The sequence below is a fragment of the Rhinolophus ferrumequinum genome, chromosome 14 (genome assembly GCF_004115265.2).
Source record: "Rhinolophus ferrumequinum isolate MPI-CBG mRhiFer1 chromosome 14, mRhiFer1_v1.p, whole genome shotgun sequence".
Taxonomy (NCBI): Eukaryota; Metazoa; Chordata; class Mammalia; order Chiroptera; family Rhinolophidae; genus Rhinolophus; species Rhinolophus ferrumequinum.
Window position 1 is genome coordinate 16,425,315 of NC_046297.1, and position 19,868 is coordinate 16,445,182.

The following is a 19,868-nucleotide window of genomic DNA, read 5'->3' on the forward strand; positions in this document are numbered from 1 at the left end:
CGAGAGCTCTCAGAATGATTAGCACCGGTGGGGAACCACGTGGTTTCCTTTGGGGAGGCAGCCCTGGCCCACCCACTCCCCAGTGTGCGAGGCCCCGCGCCGCCCCGCGGGGCGGGAAGGTGGGCGTGCGCTGGGCAGCGGCCACCGGAGGAGGGGCCGGAGGGTGGCGCGCGGCCCATGCTTTTTATCGCCGCGCGGGCCGCCCGGGCCACCCAGGCCGAAGTGGCGGCGGCGGGCATGGCAGAGGCGCGGCCGGGGCCGGCGGCGGGGCCGCAGCTGAACGCGCTGCCGGACCACTCGCCGCTGCTGCAGCCGGGCTTGACCGAACTGCGGCGCCGGGCACAGGCGGCGGGCGCTCCGCTCTCACCGCTGCAGCTCACCGATTCCTTCCTGTTGCGCTTCCTGCGCGCCCGGGACTTCGACCTCGACCTGGCCTGGCGGGTAAGGGTGCCTCACCGCTGCACCCCACCCTGAGAACAGGGCTGGGTGCCCGTGGATGTGCTCCTCTAACCCCCGCGAAAGCTGAAGTTGCAAATGGGACCTAGGTGGGAACGCGCCCCTGGCTCCCTGGGCAGTGGGCGCTGTGGCGCGGGTGTTCTGAGAAATCCAGCGCCAGTCCCTCTAGTTTCTCTGGGTCATGGAAACGGAAAACCTAAACAAAGCTGGACGGACCTCTCCGGGGTGATGGCCCATTTGACCCCCACACTGGAGCTCTGCTTTAGATGAGTCTCCCGAACTTAGAAAGTTTGGGGGAAATGCCTGTCCTCTTCCCTGGTAGAAGGCGGGTGATATAAAACAAAGTAACAGCTGAGAAGTAGGAAGCCTAGATTTCATTACATCTTAGCAGGTCAGGTAACTAACTGCACGGGTGGCAGGGAGAACGAAATTGCCACCAAAACGGAACGTCTAAAGCCAAATTCTAGCGAAATAGTATTACTAATAGTAATCCCTAATTGTCAAGACAGTAAAGCAGTCCCGTGGAAGGGGTGAAGGATGAGGCTGTCCTTTTGTGTTTCCAGGCACGTTACAGCTGGTTGGTTGAGAGAAGCGGTGGTGGGAAGACAGGAATCAGAAAGAGCGAGGCGACCTTTAGTTCTGTCACTTTGGGCTCAGCATCCTCATCTGTCAAATAATGACGAGAGAACACTTACCGCACTGACTGGCTTCGAGGACTGACCATTAACCAACTTAACAGAATAAGACATACCCAGGAGAGAGATTGGCACAGAAGCAGCGCTCAGAAATGGAACCTGGTTTAGCCCTTTCTCCAAGTGGCTTGCTGAGTGTCATGCAGCGAGTGGAAAGGCAGGGGAAGTATGATATGTAGTACAGAATTCCAGCGTGTCTCAGTGTGGGGTGTTTTGGTTGTTGATAACTAATTTCTAATTTAAAAAGTAAAGACTATGAGTGGTAAAAATAATCCATAAACAGTAAAGAGTACAAAGTAAGTTCCTGAAGCTAGCTTTCTAAAGGAAAAAAGTTCTCCACCCCAAACCTTAGTTTGCCAGCCGTCTACCTAGAAGCAGTTACTGTTACCTGTTTCTTGTTTCTCTTTCCAGACAGTCTACCTTCACACAAGCATGTGTGTGTTTTACATTTTTCTTTTTTAAACCTATTTTATCATAGAGATCATCGTATTTTCTCATGTGTACTTACATCTTATCCTTTTGTGGACTGTGTGCTATTCCATTGTATGAATGAGTTATATTAACATTGATTAAGCAGTCCCTGTTACTGGATATGGAGTTGTCATCAGACAATGGCCGTGATGCCATGGACACTGTTCATTCCCTCATCAATGATTGTTTTTTGAACTCCTACATTTTGCCTGGCAGTACCCAAAATGCAGTAAACAAGACAAAGGAGGCATCTTCCATCACCAACTGGGTATTCTATTAGGTTGGTGCAAAAGTAATTGCAGTTTAAAAGGTTAAAAATAATTGCAAAAACCGCAATTACTTTTGCACCAACCTAATAGTATGTCTTTGTACATTTGTCTTGGTGCAAAAATAGGAATATATCTTTAGAGGATGAGTTCAACCTGCAGAATTGCTGCGTGAAGTGAGATGGCATTTTCAGTGTTGAGGAATTTAACAACTGCCCTCCAAAGTGCTGGCACTAATTTTTTCAATTCTGTATTGCATAATATTATCATCACCCATGCTGTATTTAGCAATCATTATGATCTGTGTGTCAGTCTGCTAGGTGAGGAACTGGTTCTCATTATTATAGTATGCATTTATTTAATTACAAGTGAGGTTAGTCATCTTTTATGTATTTATCCTTTTAAAATGCTTTTCTCGATAACTGCTTGTTTTTACCATTTGTTCATTTTCTTCCATTTTGCTTACATAAAACATACATGCAATATAAAAAGTTTTTTTATTCATAAAATATCTTCGTGTATTAAAGCAAATAGGCCATTGTCCTCGCTTGTTGTTTATCTTCTGATATTGTTAAGGCTGGTTCCGTGCAGAATTTTATGTTTTTATGTTAACAAATATGGTGGTTCTTTGATTGCTTCTGGGTTTTATAAGCTCTTCTCTTTTCCAAAATTTTCTTTAGTAATTTATGCTTCTTTTTTTAATGTTGGAGTTGTTGCTCTACTGGGATTTCTTTGACGTTAGGAGTGAACTAGGAATCTGACTATTTTTTTTCATGTTATCAGATGGCTATCTAGGTGTCCCAACATCAGGAGCAATAAACTAATATTTGCTCAACAGCTAGTAAATATGAAGACACAGTTTCAGGTCCTACGGAGAGTGCAGTTTAAGTGAGGCACTAAACCTATATGTTGTAAAGGTAACTAACAATAAAAAACTGTATGATTTATTAATTTCATTGTGGTTGCTTTCTATTTTATTTTTAATTTTTCAAATTATTTTTGTTTAAAAATGTAAGATTTTATTTTATAAGAAACCAAGGATTCCTATAGATGTATTGAAAATAGACAAAAGAATTTTATATCTAGATGAGACCTTAGAAAAGCTTACATTTTGTCTTTCTCTAACTTTCAAGCTTTTTCATCTGCAAATTGACATATTCAATCATAACAGCAGTTAGTGGCGGAGCTAGAACTAGAACCTGATTCCCTTGGATACACCATAAATCAGAAAGGTAACTCTATCAAAAATTATTATTAAAAGCATGAAGGTTTAAGCTGAAAGAAAAAAGGAAAACTTCATTTGATCTAAATAATCCTATCCATTATGATTGCTATTAAAATTTCTCTCTTATTGTATATTCCTAAAAATACGGAGCGCTTCATGAATTTGTGTGTCCTCCTTGCGCAGGGGCCATGCTAATCTTCTCTTTATCGTTCCAGTTTTAGTATATGTGTGCTGCTGAAGTGAGCACTCATTTCAGTTGCTTTTTAAAAGTAATGTCTACAGACACAGACAACAGAACGGTGGTTACCAGAGGGGAAGTGGAGTGGGGGCATGATGAAGAGGGTAAAGGGGGTCAAATTTATGGTGACAGAGGGAGGCTAGACTTTGGGTGGTGAGCTCACAATGCAATATACAGATGTATTATAGAACTCTACACTTGACACTTATATAATGTTTTTAACCAATGTCACCCCAATAAATTTTATAAAGAAAACAACATAAACAACATAACAAAAGTAATGTCCAAATAGAAGAGGAAATAAAATTTACCTCCAACCTCTGTCTTTTTTCTCTATTCTTTATGTTCCTGAATTGTTCTCATTGCACCATGTCCTTGAGGAATTTGCTACGTAGTAGGACTGTCTAAATCCACTGGAGAGGGATCAAGTTTCTGTCTGTGAACTCTTTGTCTTACTTTTCTGCCAATTGGGAATGAAAGCAAAAGGTTTAGAGTATGAAACTATTTTTTTTTCATTTTTCTGTACAAAGGCAGTAAAATCAACTCAAACTTCCTTGTTTATAATATAAAATCCCTATAGTTATAGTGTATCAGCAAAGCTCAATAAGTCCCTCAGTTGTAGTTTTTGTATTTGAAGTGATAATGAATTAATGATGTTTTTAGAATCTTAGTAGCTTTTAGAGTGCCAGGGACTTTGGTAAGTAGTATTTGTGAGGATTATCTCATTATTTTCTCATTTTATAAGAAACCGAGATGTTGAGTAAGTGACTTGTCTGGAATCACGTTATTAAGTGATAGAGCAAGAATTTCAACTTAGGTTAAACTCAGGGGACCCTATGCTCTCAAGTACACTATACACTTGCCCCGTCTGTTTAAAACAATGAACTTAAAAACAGTCAACTCTTAATGTTTGTTTGTTCTACGTCTTGTGTATTTCTGTCTTTCACAAGAGAACAGTCCAGGTCCTTATTTTACTGCTCCATGTGATAAGTTTTTATATTTTAATTATTGTTATGGTTTTCCCAAAGACTTTGAAGCTTTCAAAATTCCATTGACTCTCCCTGCTAAGTTCCCACTAAATGTAGCTTCTTTTATAAAATTTGTCATACTGTATCAGTTTCAGTCTCCACTTCACTTCTGTAGTTATCACCCTTAAACACATGTGTAATTTCTCTGAGCTTTAGTTTTCTTATCCATAAAATGGGGTAACAATAGTTACCTCTCAGGGTGATTGAGAAGAGTGATCGCAAATATGCCATTAATCACTATAAAAGCTGCACAAATATGGTTGTTATTTTTATTTGAAAGTACATGAAAAATGTAAGAAGAAAGCTACTGTTATTATAAAGCATAGGTAAAATAAACCACAACCTTTTATATTTATTTATTCCCAATTGTGGTATGAAACAGGTGCAATAATAATATTCACTTGTACCAAATATTTTTGTTGTTGTGAACTTTAGGTTTGCTTGAGAATTGCTCAGTAGTAGTTTACATAATTTACATAATTTATTTATGTCAACTGGACCTTTGAATTTGTTTATCAGTGGAAAACTAATAATCAAAGATCAAAAAAACTGGGGTGGCCGGTTAGCTCAGTTGGTTAGAGCGAGGTGCTGGTAGCACCAAGGTTGCCGGTTTGATCCCTGCATGGGCCACTGTGAGCTGTGCCCTCCTTAAAAAAGATCTAAAAAAGTAATAATCAAAAGTAATAATGAAAAGTAATAATCAAAGGTTTAGATAGTTCAGTTTGCAAAACTTAAATGTCAAAGGCATTATTTGTGTGTCTTTACAAATGTCATTTTTTCAAGTGCGTGGATCCAGCTGGTTTCCTTACGCAATGCAGTAGTCTCCTCTTATCCTCAGGGAATACCTTCTAAGACCTCAGTGGATGCCTGAAACCGTAAATAGTACTGAATCCTATATTTACTATGTTTTCCCCTATGCATCCATACCTATGATAAAATTTAATTTATAAATTAGGCACAGTCAGAGATTAACGACAATAACTAATAATAAAACAATTATAACAATATACTGTAATAAAAGTTATGTGAATGGCTTTGGGGCCACTATAAAGTAAAATGAGGGCGACTTAAACACAAGCCCTGCGATACCAACAGGGTCTATCTGTTAAGCCAGACGGCTACTCAGTGACTAATCAGGGCGCATATACAGCGTGGAGACGCTGGACAAAAGGATGAATCGTGGGGCTGCAGAAGGAGTGGGATGGAGGGAAATTTCATTATGCTGCTCAGAATGGCGCACAATTTAAAACTTACAAAATGTTTATTTTTGGAATTTTCCATTTAACAAATTTGGACTGTGGTTGACCATAGGTAACAGAAGCCACCGAAAGTGAAATCGCATATGGGGGTGGGGAGGTGTTCTGTAATTTATTCTTTCATTCAACACATGTATCTATCTCTTGGATGCTCAGAACTCTGCAGAGATGAGTAAGTTGAGGACCCTGTCTCTATTTCTTAAAAGATCCCTTTTAATAAAGCTACAATTTTTTTATCATTCCATGGGGAAATAAAATAGTTATTTCTACTCGTATATAGGCGCTAATATTCTGCTTCTAGCATTTTGTTTGAATCAGAATTAAAAGGATGATTTTTATGTCTGGGGGAATTATCAAAATTTTAATAAGCATTGTAAAATGCTATTAACCCTTATTCTGATGCCCCCTAAGAGAGGAGGAGGAAGAGAAATTTATCTGATGAAACAAGATGAATATGTCAGAATCTACAATGTGCCTTTTGTGCTTCCTGCCTTTGCAAACTGCTATTTAGGTCACCAATTATTTCTTGGTTGGCAAATTCACTGACATTTTTCCTTTCTTACCTCTCTGTTGGATTTGACTCTTAGCAACATTCTCTTTTTTAAAACAGTTAAGAAAAATTTATTAAATACAGAAATGAGAGAGAGGGAAAAAGACAGAAAGATAGGGAGAGAATATCAGAGAGAGAGAGAGAGAGAGAGAGAGAGAGAGAGAGAGAGAGAGAGAGAGAGAACAACACAGATAACGTTTTCGTCCCTTCTATACACCACAGTGGTGTTTCTCCTACAACTTAACCAGTTTCTTTCTTCCACCAGCCATTCCTAGCCATTGGCATTTCCCGTGGCTCAGAATTTCACCCTGTACTTGGTTTTTCAAATTTGTACTTGTAGTTTCTCTGCCCGATTATAACTACTTTGTGATTACAATTATCACATTATTCCAATGACTCTCAAATGCAAAATTTGTTTCTTCCTTTCACCTGAACTGTGGTTCCACGTTGCTAATAGATCACTTTAAACTCAAAACAAATATATTGTCATTTTAGAAAAATTGAGACTGCTGAAAAATCATAAAGAGAGAAATTAAAATATGGTATATTTTAAATATGTAATTTGATTTTAGTATTCTCTGCAATATACTGGCAATGTTTATATTATTTGTAAATTTAGATTAACCATTATTGATGGTACTTTGGGGAAAAAAAAGAAAATGGTATTCCTTCAAAACCGTACTTTACCAAGACCTAATATCCAGGTGTCGTGTTCTATAGGGTCTCTGAATGCATACCACTGTTAACAAAGTCGATTTGTGTTGTTTTTCTATTAAAAGAAAGTATAGCAGTGGTATAGAGATATTCTTTTGTATCTTTGAGTTAACTCTTGTTTTTGTAGGAAAGAAATATAAAACCCCCAAAATTCTAGTTATCATCAATGTAAACTTGCACTAACTACTTGGATGAGCCAATTAATCCAACTGACTTTACCTATTATAAAAATGGCAGTGCTAACTACCACTCATTATACCCATATATGCTTTACACATTACCTACCCTACAAGGCAGATATTGAGAAAACAAGACTCAAAAACGTTAAATAACTACTCTAGATTACATACCGTGTTTCCCCGAAAATAAGACCTAGCAGGACCGTCAGCTCTAATGCATCTTTTGGAGCAAAAATTAATATAAGACCAGGTCTTATTTTAATATAATATAAGCCCGGGTACAATATAATATAATATAATATAATATAATATAATATAATATAATATAATATAATATAATATAACATAATATAATACCCGGTCTTATATAATATATTAATTTTTGCTCCAAAAGACACATTAGACCTGATGGTCTGGCTAGGTCTTATTTTCAGGGAAACAAGGTAGGTGGTAAGTGACAGAACCAAGGTTTTTCTGAAGAAGCAGCCTGGGAACTGAACTTTTCACCAGATAGCATGGCCTATGTGATCAGGTTGTCTGTCACCAACAGGTCACCTCTAGAGAGAGCAGGGATTTCATTCTGGCTACTGCTTTAACTTATGTGCCTAACACAGAGTATGGAACATTGTAGATACTCCAAAAATATTTGTAGAGTGAATTCATTGGATTGATTTCTACTCCTTATTTCAAAAAGACTAAAGGTGGATGTTCAGTTATCTACTGCCAAGTAACAAATCACCCCAAAATTGAGTGATATATAAACCACAGCTATTATTTGTTTGTGATTCTCCCATCTGGGCAGGGCTCCATGGATGTGTCTGTTCATTTCTGCTCCACGATGGATCAGATGGGCACTTGGCTGAGGTCAGGCTGTCTAACTACGACAGCCTCTCATCCTCTGGGGCCTCTCTCTGCATAGATGTTTCATTTTGTAATCTGACATGATGCCTGGATCCCAAAAAGCAAAAACAGAAGGTCCCACCCAGGCTTCTTAAAACCTAGGAAGGAGTCTCTTCTGCCATACTCTATTAGTCAAAGCAAGACGTAAGGCCAACCTAGATTCAAGGGGAAGGAATCAAACGGATTCCATCTCTTGATGGGAGGGATGGCCTGTGTACAGCAGGAGGGGTGGTATTGTTGGCAGCTATCTTTGGAGACTCTCTACCACAAGAGACAAATAAGAATTACTCAGCTTTAAATTTGTGATGAACTCCTATCACCTGAGATCCTTGCCGAAGGAAGCTTTTAATTTTTATAGCCAAAAAGATACCCCAGCTTGAAATCAAGGGCCATATGTAATGCCAAGGCTGCCCTACCATTTTTACCAAATGCTTGCCATGTACGCTATCTGCAGACAATTTTTATTTTATTTTTCAGTTACTAAAAAACTATTATAAGTGGAGAGCAGAATGCCCAGAAATAAGTGCAGATCTACACCCTAGAAGTGTTCTTGGTCTTCTGAAGGCTGGCTATCTCGGAGTCCTGAGAGCCAGGGACCCCACCGGCAGCAAAGTTCTAATTTACAGAATCGGTAAGTCAGACACAGCACGTCTCTTTCATTTTTCTTGAGTGCTATATAGAAAGCTGCAATGAGTCCATATTTAAGATTTGGGTTTTAACTGAAGTGTAATTGAGATTTTAATGTCCCCCAAATATAATAAAACTGGCAGTTGTGAGAAAATGAACAAAAACCAATGAAAATCCTTCTTCCATTTTTTCCCCCCACACAGTCAACTATATAAAATAAGAGAAAAAGGAAACAGAGAAGAGAAATAGGAGGGGAAAGTGAAAAGATCAGGGGAAGTGTTGCAGAAAATACTTCGTAGGAAATACAAATAAGAATTCTGAGCTATGATAATACGTATAACTCTACGAGATTGTGGATTTTGTCTGTTCTGTTCACTGATGTATCCCAAGCCCTGAGAGTAGGGTACATTGTAGGTGTTTATTAACTATTTGTGGAATGAGTGAGTGAATGAGTGGTTGGATAGCACCCCAGGCTGAAGAGCAAGGGGCCCCTTCTCCCGATGGAGAAAGTTACAGTGGGAAAGCATCACCTCGGGGAAGTACTGGAGATCATATTCCACATTCCCCTCTTGTTTTCCACTGCTTCCCCTTTTCACCATTAGGTCTTCCTAGTATTTCTTGGAGGTTGGTGACCTATAACTTCTGCCCCATCCTTAGACCTGTAGGTGATTAAAACTGGTGTTTAAGGGAGAAGGATGCATACCAACCCAGCATCCTCTCATGGCCCAATATTTTATGAACAGAATCTTGGGAATTGTCATCTTATAGAAACTTTTACATCTTTAAATATTCTAAGGAACTTTAAAATATGTATAGATTTGCTTTCCCCCCCTGCTTGTACATAAGATGCTTGCCTGTAATTCAACTGTTGGCTGTCTTGCAAGAAAACACTTCATTTAAATCTTATCACAAGACTAAGTAGAATGATTCTGGGTTTTTGCCCCAACTTATGTATCAACTTATGTACACATAAGTCATCGTCTATAACCCAGACGTCATAATATTTTTTTCTGTCTTCGTATTGCTCCACCGGTGTTATAGGATGTTGAATGAAGTTCTTTGAGTTCCCTGGGGTAGGGTTGCCAGATTTCACATAGTACCTATGTTTTACGTAGCAAGCAAACCCATATTTTATAGTAACAAATAATTTTTTAGTATGCCTGGGGCATACTTACACTAAAAATTTATATCCCATGTGTTTGAAATTCAGCTTTAACTGGGCGTCTTATATTTTATCTGGCAACCCCAAGCAGGGGTCCCAGGAACATAAAACTGAAACCTACAGATGATTCTTTTTGCAGATATCCTGGCTCTGTACTGCCAGGCTGGAGTTTTTTTTCTAGTTTGTTCATAAACTAACTGGGGCAGGGTAAGCAGTAAAAATGATACCTTGATAGTAAAAAAGCAAATGTGCTACTTTTATCATAAATATCTTAGCCCCAAATCAGTCCTCTACTGTTTAGCAAGGGCCTTTTGTAGTCTATTCATTTATAAGTGTACTGTTTAACTCAAAGAGATTTTAAAATCTAGAAAAAACATGTGGGCTTAGTGATGATCAGAAAAGGAAGGTCTGCTGCAAATCTCCTGTGGGTTATGTAGAATAACATGTTATTCTAGGGAGCAAAGAAGAAACTCAGAAGCGTTTCGTAAATAAAAGAAAATGATAAGATAAAGATTTACAAATTTTCTAAATTTTATTGTACTAATGGGAGGAACTAGAAAAGAAAATCTATGGTAGAGTTTTCTGATAAAACATTAGCTTAACCACTTTCCCTAGGTAGCATCTCTGTGCAGTAAAAGCAGTAAAAAAATGCATTGAGCCCTTTTCTCCAATCCAGCAGGGCACCCCAAGGCTCAATTTTTGCCATTATTTGTCTACAAGTCAGAGGATATAGAGTTGACCCTTGAACAACACAGGCTTGAACTGCATGGGCCCACTTATGTGTGGATGTTTTTCAATAAATATGTATAGTGCTGTAAATGTATTTTCTCTTCCTTATGAAATTCTTAATATTTTCTTTTCTCTAGCTTACTTTATTGTAAGAATACAGTATATACTGCATATAACATACAAAATATTTGTTAATCGACTGTTTATATTATTGGTAAGGCTTCTGGTGAACAGTGGGCTATTAGCAATTAAGTTTTGGGGGAGTCAAAAGTTATACATGGAGTTTTTACTGCCTGGGCGTCAGAGCCCCTAACTGCTGTGTGGTTCAGGGATCAACTGTAATTCTAAGCCTTTTGAGACTCACTACTATACAAAAACAGCAAAAGTAAAATTAAACAGTGAGTATTAAGTTCTGACTATGGCTTACTTCTTAGGAATACAGGTTCTAAGGAATACGTTGCCTGTGTTGGAATCTCAGCTCTGCTGTGTTCTAACTACATGGAAAGCTGTGTAGCTGAACTCCATTTTCTCATCTGTCAAATGGGTGAAACCTGTAATAAAACCTCTTATAAAATTGCTGTGAGCATTAAGTCTTGTAATATATCTAAAACATAATTAGAACATTACCTGGCATATATAATAAGTGCTTAATAAATGTTAGCTAGATATTAGAGAAGAAATTAAAAATTCAAGGCATGTTTCTCTTTTGCCTTAAGGAGACTGAAGTCTAGACCAGAACTATCCAACAGAACTTTCTATGATGATGAAATTGTTCTGCAGTAGCCCCACATACGTAGCTGTTGAGTATTTGAGATGTGGCTATTGCAACTTAGGAACTGAATTTTTCATTTTATTTAATGTTAATTAATTGAAATTTAAAGAGCCACATGTGGCTAATGGCTACCATATTGGACAGCACAGGTCTAGACATGTGGTTGCCTCAGAAATTTAGATATGTCACTATTTCCTGAACTGCAGACTTCCAGTCATTCTTTCCATAGTTTTTCACCATTGTAGCTTTCAGCCAATGTCTGAAGTAGCACAGTGTACTTGAACTGGGTTGTCCATGGATTGATTATTCACATTCTTACCACATGTCCAAGTCTTTTAAAAACAAGGGATAATCCTATTGTGCCTTCCTAAGACTACTTCTGATGATCCCTTCTCTTTCTATATCTTCAAATGTTTTCTTGCTACTAGACGCTACCCATTAACGTTTGAATCTATTAAGAGTCAGCCACCCAAGACAAAACAAAAACTCAACCCCACAAGACCCTCCAGCCTCCACCCCAGCCATCTCCACACTCCTCTCACTCTCAGCCAAACTTCTTAAGTTAGTGTCGTTCACCATTTCACCATCGACATTTTCTCACAGTTTCTCTCCACCTACCCTGGTCTGGTTTCACTGGTTTCACTCCCACCTCTCTGTTGAAATGACCTTAACAAATCATCAGTGACCTTCTTTCCACGAAATCTAATGTGCATGTTTAGTTAGTCCTGGTTTAGTTGGCCTGTCGACACAGCAAATCACTTCCTGTTACTTGAGATATCCTCCTTTGACTTCTCTGATGTCACATTCTACTGGTATTTTCCTCTGATTTAACTGGCTGCTACATACTTCCTAGTCTTCTTTGCTGGCGCCACCGATTCTAGTCACCCTTTTAATTCTGAAATTCCTTACGAAGTTGGCCTCAGCCTCCTCTTCTCATGCTACTTTCTCTCTCTGTTACTGGGTTGTGATGCCCTATCATCTCTACTATAACAAAGGTAAACATAGATCTAAGACAACCCCTGTCAGAGACTCTCATACAAGCACCAACATCTCCCAGATAAACACCTGTCCACGTCATCTCTTTATTCCCAAGGATCCATATAACCAGCTCCTAATCCAGCTCTATGCAATTGGATGTCTCACAATCACCATTTTAACATGTCCAAAAGTACCTCGGCTCTTTCCTCCCTGAACTTTTCTCTTCCAGGGTATCCTGTCTTAATAAACGGTACCACCATTCTACCCAGTTGTCCAAACCAGAAACTTTGGTATTTTAAAATTTTACCATTACTTTGCTATTACTATTCCTCTCTCCTCTGTTCCCTATTCTCTGTATTATTGTCTCCCAATAATTCTAATTAGTTGGATTTTGAAACTTCTGGATCAAGCCAAATGTCTTTAACTTTAATTCATACATATCAACTCTTGGCTTTTTTGTGAAGAGTTTGAGAGAATTCCTCAGCTTGATGTTCCAAACCATTATTCACTTGTGTCTCTTCTGTCATTTGTCCCATCAACTGAAATTTGCTTGCATTACCATCATTTTATTTCTAACATCTCAACTGATTCTTTTTAATAATAGCCTGCTCTTATAATAATAGCCTATAGTATCTTTTATTCCCCCACGGAAACTTTTTTGCTCCCTTTAACATTTCTTGCTTTATTAAATGTTTCCTTGGGTTTCAGTGCCTTTGTCTATTGAGTTTGGTTCCTCTCTTTGTGTGTCTGTTTGAAAAAAATCTTACAATTCTTAATAGATGCATATTTTTAAAAAAGATTACCTGCTTGCCTGTCCATTATGTTCTTTCTGCATGCCGTGGCCTGTCCCAGGAATGGTGAGGGACGGGGGAGGAGAAGAATGTCAGTAAGGCCTCTTCCTAGCACAGCTATTTCGTTTTTCCTGGGTGTGGGTAGCTACGTGAGTGCTTCCCTAACTCTGATATTCAAAGTCCACACTTACTGTCCTAGCCTGTCAGGACACGACTCTGCTACATGTTGCTTATCATTGAGGATAGCAGAGATGTCAGCTAGCCTTTCTATGACCTCTTTGGTTCTACAGGGCCCCAGTTACTCTTCATACTCTAGGCTGTGCTTCCCATTTTGAACACCTCTGAGCTTGGAGCACTCCCTAGGCATCCCCATCTTTAGCTACTGCCCTCTCCTGTGTGTTTTGGGCTGTAGTTTCATCTGGCAATCAAATCCAGCCTGCATTTATTCTTTCCCCCCTATGCTCTTAAAAATCTGTTCTTTGCGAGGGAGAAGCAGACAAATATTTTTGGACCACCAATGTGATCTATTATTCAATTCATGATCTTTTGACATGTTTTTATTTTTATTGATCCTTTAGGTCTGAAAAGAATTAGTTTCCCTTTGTAAGTCTTTTCTGATTTTTTACACAATGCTGAGATATGATATTTATTTATTTATTTATTTTTTTAGCACACTGGGACACCAAAGTTTTTACCGCTTATGATGTATTTCGTTTAAGTCTTATCACATCTGAGCTTATTGTACAGGAGGTAGAAACCCAACAGAATGGTATCAAGACTGTCTTCGATCTGGAAGGCTGGAATTTTTCTCATGCTTTTCAAATTACCCCATCGGTAGCCAAGAAGATTGCTGCTGTGCTTACAGTAAGTGTATAGTTTAACTCTTTGGGATAATTATTCCAAGTAATAGATTTAAATTGAGTTAGACGTCATATAAAGAGAAGGGATAATACATTTATTTACAAATCAAATAAAATTTTAGAAATGATGCATAGAATTAAATAATGCTAAGAAAAAGAGGAGTGTTATTAATTCATCAAAGAAACAATGTTGTAACAAATTGTGGAAATATGTTCATGATCAGTAACCACAAACTTTATACATTTAAACAATTATGTGGTGATTTTATCTTTCTGTCATTAAATTTTTCTTCCTAAAGTAGAAAATCGATTAAAAAATGATATTTGTAACAATGGTACAACAAAATGTCACATACATTTTGGTAGGTATAAAGCGATACAGTTCTTTTAGAAACCAAAAGTTTTTTTAAATGGCCATCATTTTTGACCCAGTAACCCTACTTTTGGGAATGTAGCCAAAGGATTATCTTAAATATAGCAAAGACTTTGTATCTAATAATAGTAGCTTACTATGTGGCAGGTACTTTACTAAGTGTTTCAAATCCATTGCCATTTACTGGCCCCACAAGTCTATGTCGTATGACTATTATTTTTTCCATTTTACAAAGTAATTAAGTGTGTCAGAGAGGGGACAGCAATGCCCAAGCACACACATTTTGTCAGCAGCAAGGTTCCAGTTCAGATCATCTGAGTGTAAAAGCTCTGCTTATAACGATCATTGCCCTCAATACATAAAGATAGGTACCATAGCATCAACTTTTATCGAATAAAATGAGAAACAACTTATTTGTCCAGAAATAGGAAAATAGTTACTTCAATCATGGTAATTCCATCTGATGGATTCTTGTAACATATTAAAACTCACGATGTTTACAAATATTGTATTATATCAATGGAACAAAACAGGATACAAATTATTTAGAGAGCATATTAGCAATCATGTTTAAAATAATATTATGCATTGAAAGAACCTAGAAGGAAAGGCCCCAAATTGATAATACATCTTTAAAAGCTATGCATAGGGAAAAAAAAAAAAGAATTTTGTATGAAAGAAACTGGGCAGGAAATGTCTTTATAGTAGGTTGGTGCAAAAGTAATTGTGGTCTTTACAATCATTAACCTTTTAAACTGCAATTACTTTTGCACCAACTTAACAATACATCTTTGGGTAGGAAAACTATTGAGAAGTTTTCTTTCTCTCAACTCTTGACTTTTTAAACCTTCTGAATCAGCCTATATTACTTTGATGTTAAAGACATACCCATGTCAAAAGTTTAAAAGTATGTGTTTATTGTACTATTCTTTCAACTTTTATGCAAGTTTGATTTTTTTTCTCAAAATAAAAATTTTAGGGAAAAGTTAAATATTAATATTCAAACATCTCACTGGTTCTTTAAAAGAACATTTACATGTGACTAAGGAAAAGATTTTTTGTGTGTCTTATTTAAAAAAGACATTTCTTAAAATACTTTGCCTAAGCTACAAGGTGAATACTTCTTGGAGATATTATCTTAATCTAGTGACAGTGAACAATAAAGCAGGCTATTGTGTTGATGGAATAAATAATTTTGAAAATGAAATCACCCATTAGGAACACCTGTAAGTTTAGCAAATGTTCAAAGAATGGATTTGTCAATAGAAATATATATGTATTTATGCTTTGTTATTAATAAGATTTTTTCTTCATTTTTCAAAAGGATTCCTTTCCATTAAAAGTTCGTGGTATCCATTTGATAAATGAACCAATAATTTTCCATGCTGTCTTTTCCATGATTAAACCATTCCTGACTGAAAAAATTAAGGAACGGGTAAGTGAAGCATATTCAAATTACTATTCCTCTATACCAAATGTTCCAATCCTTTATCATTTAAGAACTGCTTTATTAAGCAATACACACCATTGTCCCAATATTTTGAGTATTTATCTAACAAGCTAACCACTCTTATAAATTACGATTTCTTTTTAATTTTGAAAAATCAAGTTAGTCTGTGGGGGTAAGTGGGCCTCTCACACATTCTTGGTGGGAGTGCAATATGTTATATTCCCTATAGAGGGCAGAGTGGTAATAGTTATCAAAATTACAGCCTTTGCACTTCTGCGAATTTATCCTACCTACCTACAAACAAAATTGCATATACAAGAGGATTCATTGCAGCAAAAGATTGGAAACCACCAAGTATTCATCACCAGGGTCAAATAAATTATGAGACACAACGGAATACAACAAGATTTGCAGGATGTATTGTAAAGTGAAATAGGCAAAATGCAAAATAGTGTTTATGGTATGCTACCTTTTGTATAAAAAGGGGAGAAATCAAAATCTATAGTTATATTTGCATGAAAAGTACATTAAAAGGATTAACAAGAAAGCAATCTGAATGGTTATCTATATGGTACGGAGAAGAGGTGTGTATAGGGTTGGGAGCTAGATATCTCACTGTGTATCTTTTCACTTGTTTTGATTTCTAGCCATGTGAATGTATTATCTATGCCAATAAAAAAAAGTTTAATAGACATGTGCAAGTGAAAACTACAGTACCTGAAGTGTACTTAATGTGACTTAATGTCATGGTAGTTAAGAAAAATGATTTGAATTTTTTTTTTTTTACCTAGCCTATGGAGCCTTATCTCAGGTGACTATCTAACATCTTTTAGGATATTAAGTAATCTGTAAAGGAGAATGTTTAAAGTATTTATTTAAGAAAACGTTGCTAATATCAAATACCTGAACACAAAATAGTTTTTAAAGGCTTTGATAATTTATCATAAACATTTTAAAAATATAAATAGTGATTGTCATGCAGGGTGTCATGCAGGGCTCTGGTCCTGCTCCCCACATAAGAACGCAGGACATGGTGAGGACAAAAAGGAATACCCACAGAGCCATAGATAGGGGAGTCATACCACTATAGTCTTGCTGGCGGCTGCGTTGGAGACACAGGAAGCAGGAGCCACACTATCTGCAACCCGCCAGTCTGCTTCTCTGCCAAACAACCAACCCCACTTGCTAGCTGCAATCCGCCGTGCTAACTGCAATCTGCTCTTGCTAGCTCAGCCACCATCTTCTTGCTAGCCCCCATTTGCTGCTAGCGTAGCCACGGCAGTTATATTAGTGGCCAATGGCTCACTGGTTATAGCTGACGGCCACTAGCCACAGCTGATGGCCATGCAATCACAGTTGATGGTCATTTACTACCTGAGCCAACACCTTTCCACATGAGGCCGAGAGCCTGGAAACTGCATTCCTGGCTCTGTCCCCACAGTGATCATGTGAGTTATAATAGCATATTTGGAATTTTAGAAAGTATAGTCTTTCATATTAAGAAAATGTAACCTCTTGTATCTGGTTAGAAAATTAGGATTCTAGAGCTTCTTTTGAGGTTATTCAGTAGGTATTTTTAACTGTCTTCAAGAAGAACCACTCCTATGAAGGTGGCCACTTTTCATTCTGGTATTTCTATAAAAGTCAATTTTTTGTTTAGTTTTTTCTTTCTTCAGTGTAGTTTGATAATAGCTGGCCATCCTCTATTTAACTGAAAGATCTAAAAATAAGTATTTCTATTTCGAGTTATAGTCTCGAAATAGAAGACTATAGTCTCGAAATAGAAGACTTTTATTTATAGACAAATAAAAACAAAAACAACAATAAACTAAACCTAACAAATAGAACATGAGCAAAAAAGAAATAAAAATAAAAATCGACAAGTTAGGTGACGCATTTCAGGGAAAGTTAACTGACATGAAACAGACTTGCCAAAATGGCAGTGGGGGTGGGGGTCCCAATCCAGCCACTTTCCTGGTTTTCAACATTTTGGCAATATGCTCTGAATGTTTTTATTTCTCTCTTCCTGAGGAGATAGTAGACTTTATATTTGCTGATAATATTTTAACATTTCAGAAAAAGTCAAGGATTGGGGCCTGTGAGGTTCCTGAGTGCAGAAAACTTGTTTCATTCATCTTTCAATTCTTGTATCCTAGAACTTAGTAGGCACTTACTAAATGATTACTGAGTGTATAGAGGAACATTTTGACCTAGCAGATGGAGAAAGGTTGTTATGTATTTTTTTAAACAAGATGTGATTTTGATTCAAGGTTCAGGGCATTATTATATGATCGATTTTTATAGTTTAAAATATTTGAAAATTTAAGGTTCTTAACCTTAACTTGTCTCTTAATTTTGTACTAGTCAAGAGTATACATCAAATGCACCACATAAATCATTTCCCATATACCTAATTTTGTGCTCAGATATATGCTTTTATTTTATAAGAAATAATACCAGGTAGTACATTTTCACCATCTAGGAACAATCCCAGGATATTAGATATTTTGCTAAAAATAACTTGTACATCAGGGAATAGAATGTATAAAGTACTTTTATTTAGAATTTTAAAAATCTACTGTTGAACAAGGAAACGAATATCTTTTTATAAATCTTACACAGGTATAAGTAAGATGATCAGACTCATAAGCAGCACAATCTAAATTTAAATAAAATTCTTAGATTCCCAAGCAGAGGAATAAAGGAGGTAGTATCTACACATATTCTGTATCTTGAAATTATTTGAGTAGCTCATTTTATGGTTTTGATTTTCCATTGGAAATTCATCTAATGTATTGAGAGGCAGAAGACATTCCTTCTAAAACATTTTGGCTATTTCAGATTCATATGCATGGGACCAATTACAAACAAAGCTTACTTCAGCATTTCCCAGACATTCTTCCTCTGGAATATGGTGGTGAAGAATTCTCCATGGAGGACATTTGTCAGGAGTGGACAAATTTTGTAATGAAGTCTGAAAATTACCTCAGCAGTATTTCACAGACCATTGAATGAGTAGAAGTTATTTAATATGAATGGATTCCTAATTAAAAATACATGAGTGAGATCCTACTTGTTTACTTGAATGAAGGAGGAAAAAAATCTTTTAAATATTTAACTAATAATTCCTTGTCTGATTGATCTTTTATAAAAATCTTCTGATATGAGCAATGTGGGTATTTAGGAAACTTCTTTATTTTTTAAATGCATTTTCTTTACCTTTGAAGTAATTAAATGTTAGTACACTTAAAAGCATAGAAGAGATTTTCTGATTTTTACACTTGAAAGTTATCTGTAAAGTATCTGTTCATGTGTGCCTTTGTATGTTTCTGAAGTTTCATTTTAAATGGGTTCTCTGAGTACATTGTTTTAAAAACAAATGTATAAATAGTTCACTGAAAAGAATTATTAGCACAAATCAACTGATGATAAAAATATATTAACACTCATTCTGGGATGGGTATCAGATTAAAATCTGAATATAGTTTTACAGAGTTATTTCTATGGGCCAGTAAGATAGTTCATCTCAGGGAAATTCTATTTTAGCATATTTGCACATTAGTAACTCTTAATTGAAGAGTCTATATGTCATAAGTTACTGTATATAGCATCTATAGTCCTCTGAGAAATTACTTGTGTTGATACAATTGATAACCAAAAATAATTTAGGAAATATTTCACACAGAGTTAATGGCTTCTTAATACTGTGTCTGCATTTTTAAACAAATCAAGAATGTAACTTTGACTTCTGTTTTTGGTTATTCTTATCATGACTACATAGAGATTTAGAGATGGAATAATATTTGGTTGTTGGATACACGGACTCTATTTTTTTTTTTGTAATTAAAGTTTATTGGGGTGACAATTGTAAGTAAAGTTACATTGATTTCAGGTATACAACTCTGCAATATATCATCTATACATCACATTCTGTGTTCACCACCCAGAGTCTGTTCTCTTTCTAGCACCATATATTGGATTCCCTTTACCCTCATCTACCACCCCCCACCCCCCTTACCCTCTGGTAACCCCTAAACTATTGTCTGTGTCTATGAGTTTTTCTTTCTTCATTTGTTTGTCTTGTTCTTTTGTTGTTTTCAGTTTTATATACAACATGTCAGTGAAATCATATGGTTCTCGACTTTTTCTGT

At 36.8% G+C, this 19,868-nt stretch overlaps 1 protein-coding gene and 1 non-coding gene across 2 annotated transcripts; one reads left to right on the forward strand and one right to left on the reverse strand.

Moving 5' to 3' along the window:
• Positions 1-207: 207 nt before the first annotated feature.
• Positions 208-19,646, forward strand: TTPA (alpha tocopherol transfer protein). Its single transcript, XM_033126979.1, has 5 exons — positions 208-441; positions 8,453-8,606; positions 13,705-13,898; positions 15,592-15,702; positions 18,559-19,646. The coding sequence occupies exons 1-5, from the start codon at positions 238-240 to the stop codon at positions 18,730-18,732; spliced, it is 837 nt and encodes a 278-aa protein (XP_032982870.1). The 5' UTR covers positions 208-237; the 3' UTR covers positions 18,733-19,646.
• On the reverse strand, positions 3,249-3,357 carry LOC117034219 (U6 spliceosomal RNA). The gene has a single exon (XR_004425035.1). It is a non-coding gene; the product is annotated as a U6 spliceosomal RNA (small nuclear RNA).
• Positions 19,647-19,868: the final 222 nt, after the last annotated feature.

What these genes read in the sequence shown, in the direction of transcription:
- TTPA (XM_033126979.1), top strand. Translation starts at nt 238, where the DNA reads ATGGCAGAGGCGCGGCCGGGGCCGGCGGCGGGGCCGCAGCTGAACGCG. An exon ending in AGTTCTAATTTACAGAATCG is followed by an intron (nt 8,607 to 13,704) that starts GTAAGTCAGACA and finishes TTATTTTTTTAG; the next exon opens with CACACTGGGACACCAAAGTT. An exon ending in AGATTGCTGCTGTGCTTACA is followed by an intron (nt 13,899 to 15,591) that starts GTAAGTGTATAG and finishes ATTTTTCAAAAG; the next exon opens with GATTCCTTTCCATTAAAAGT.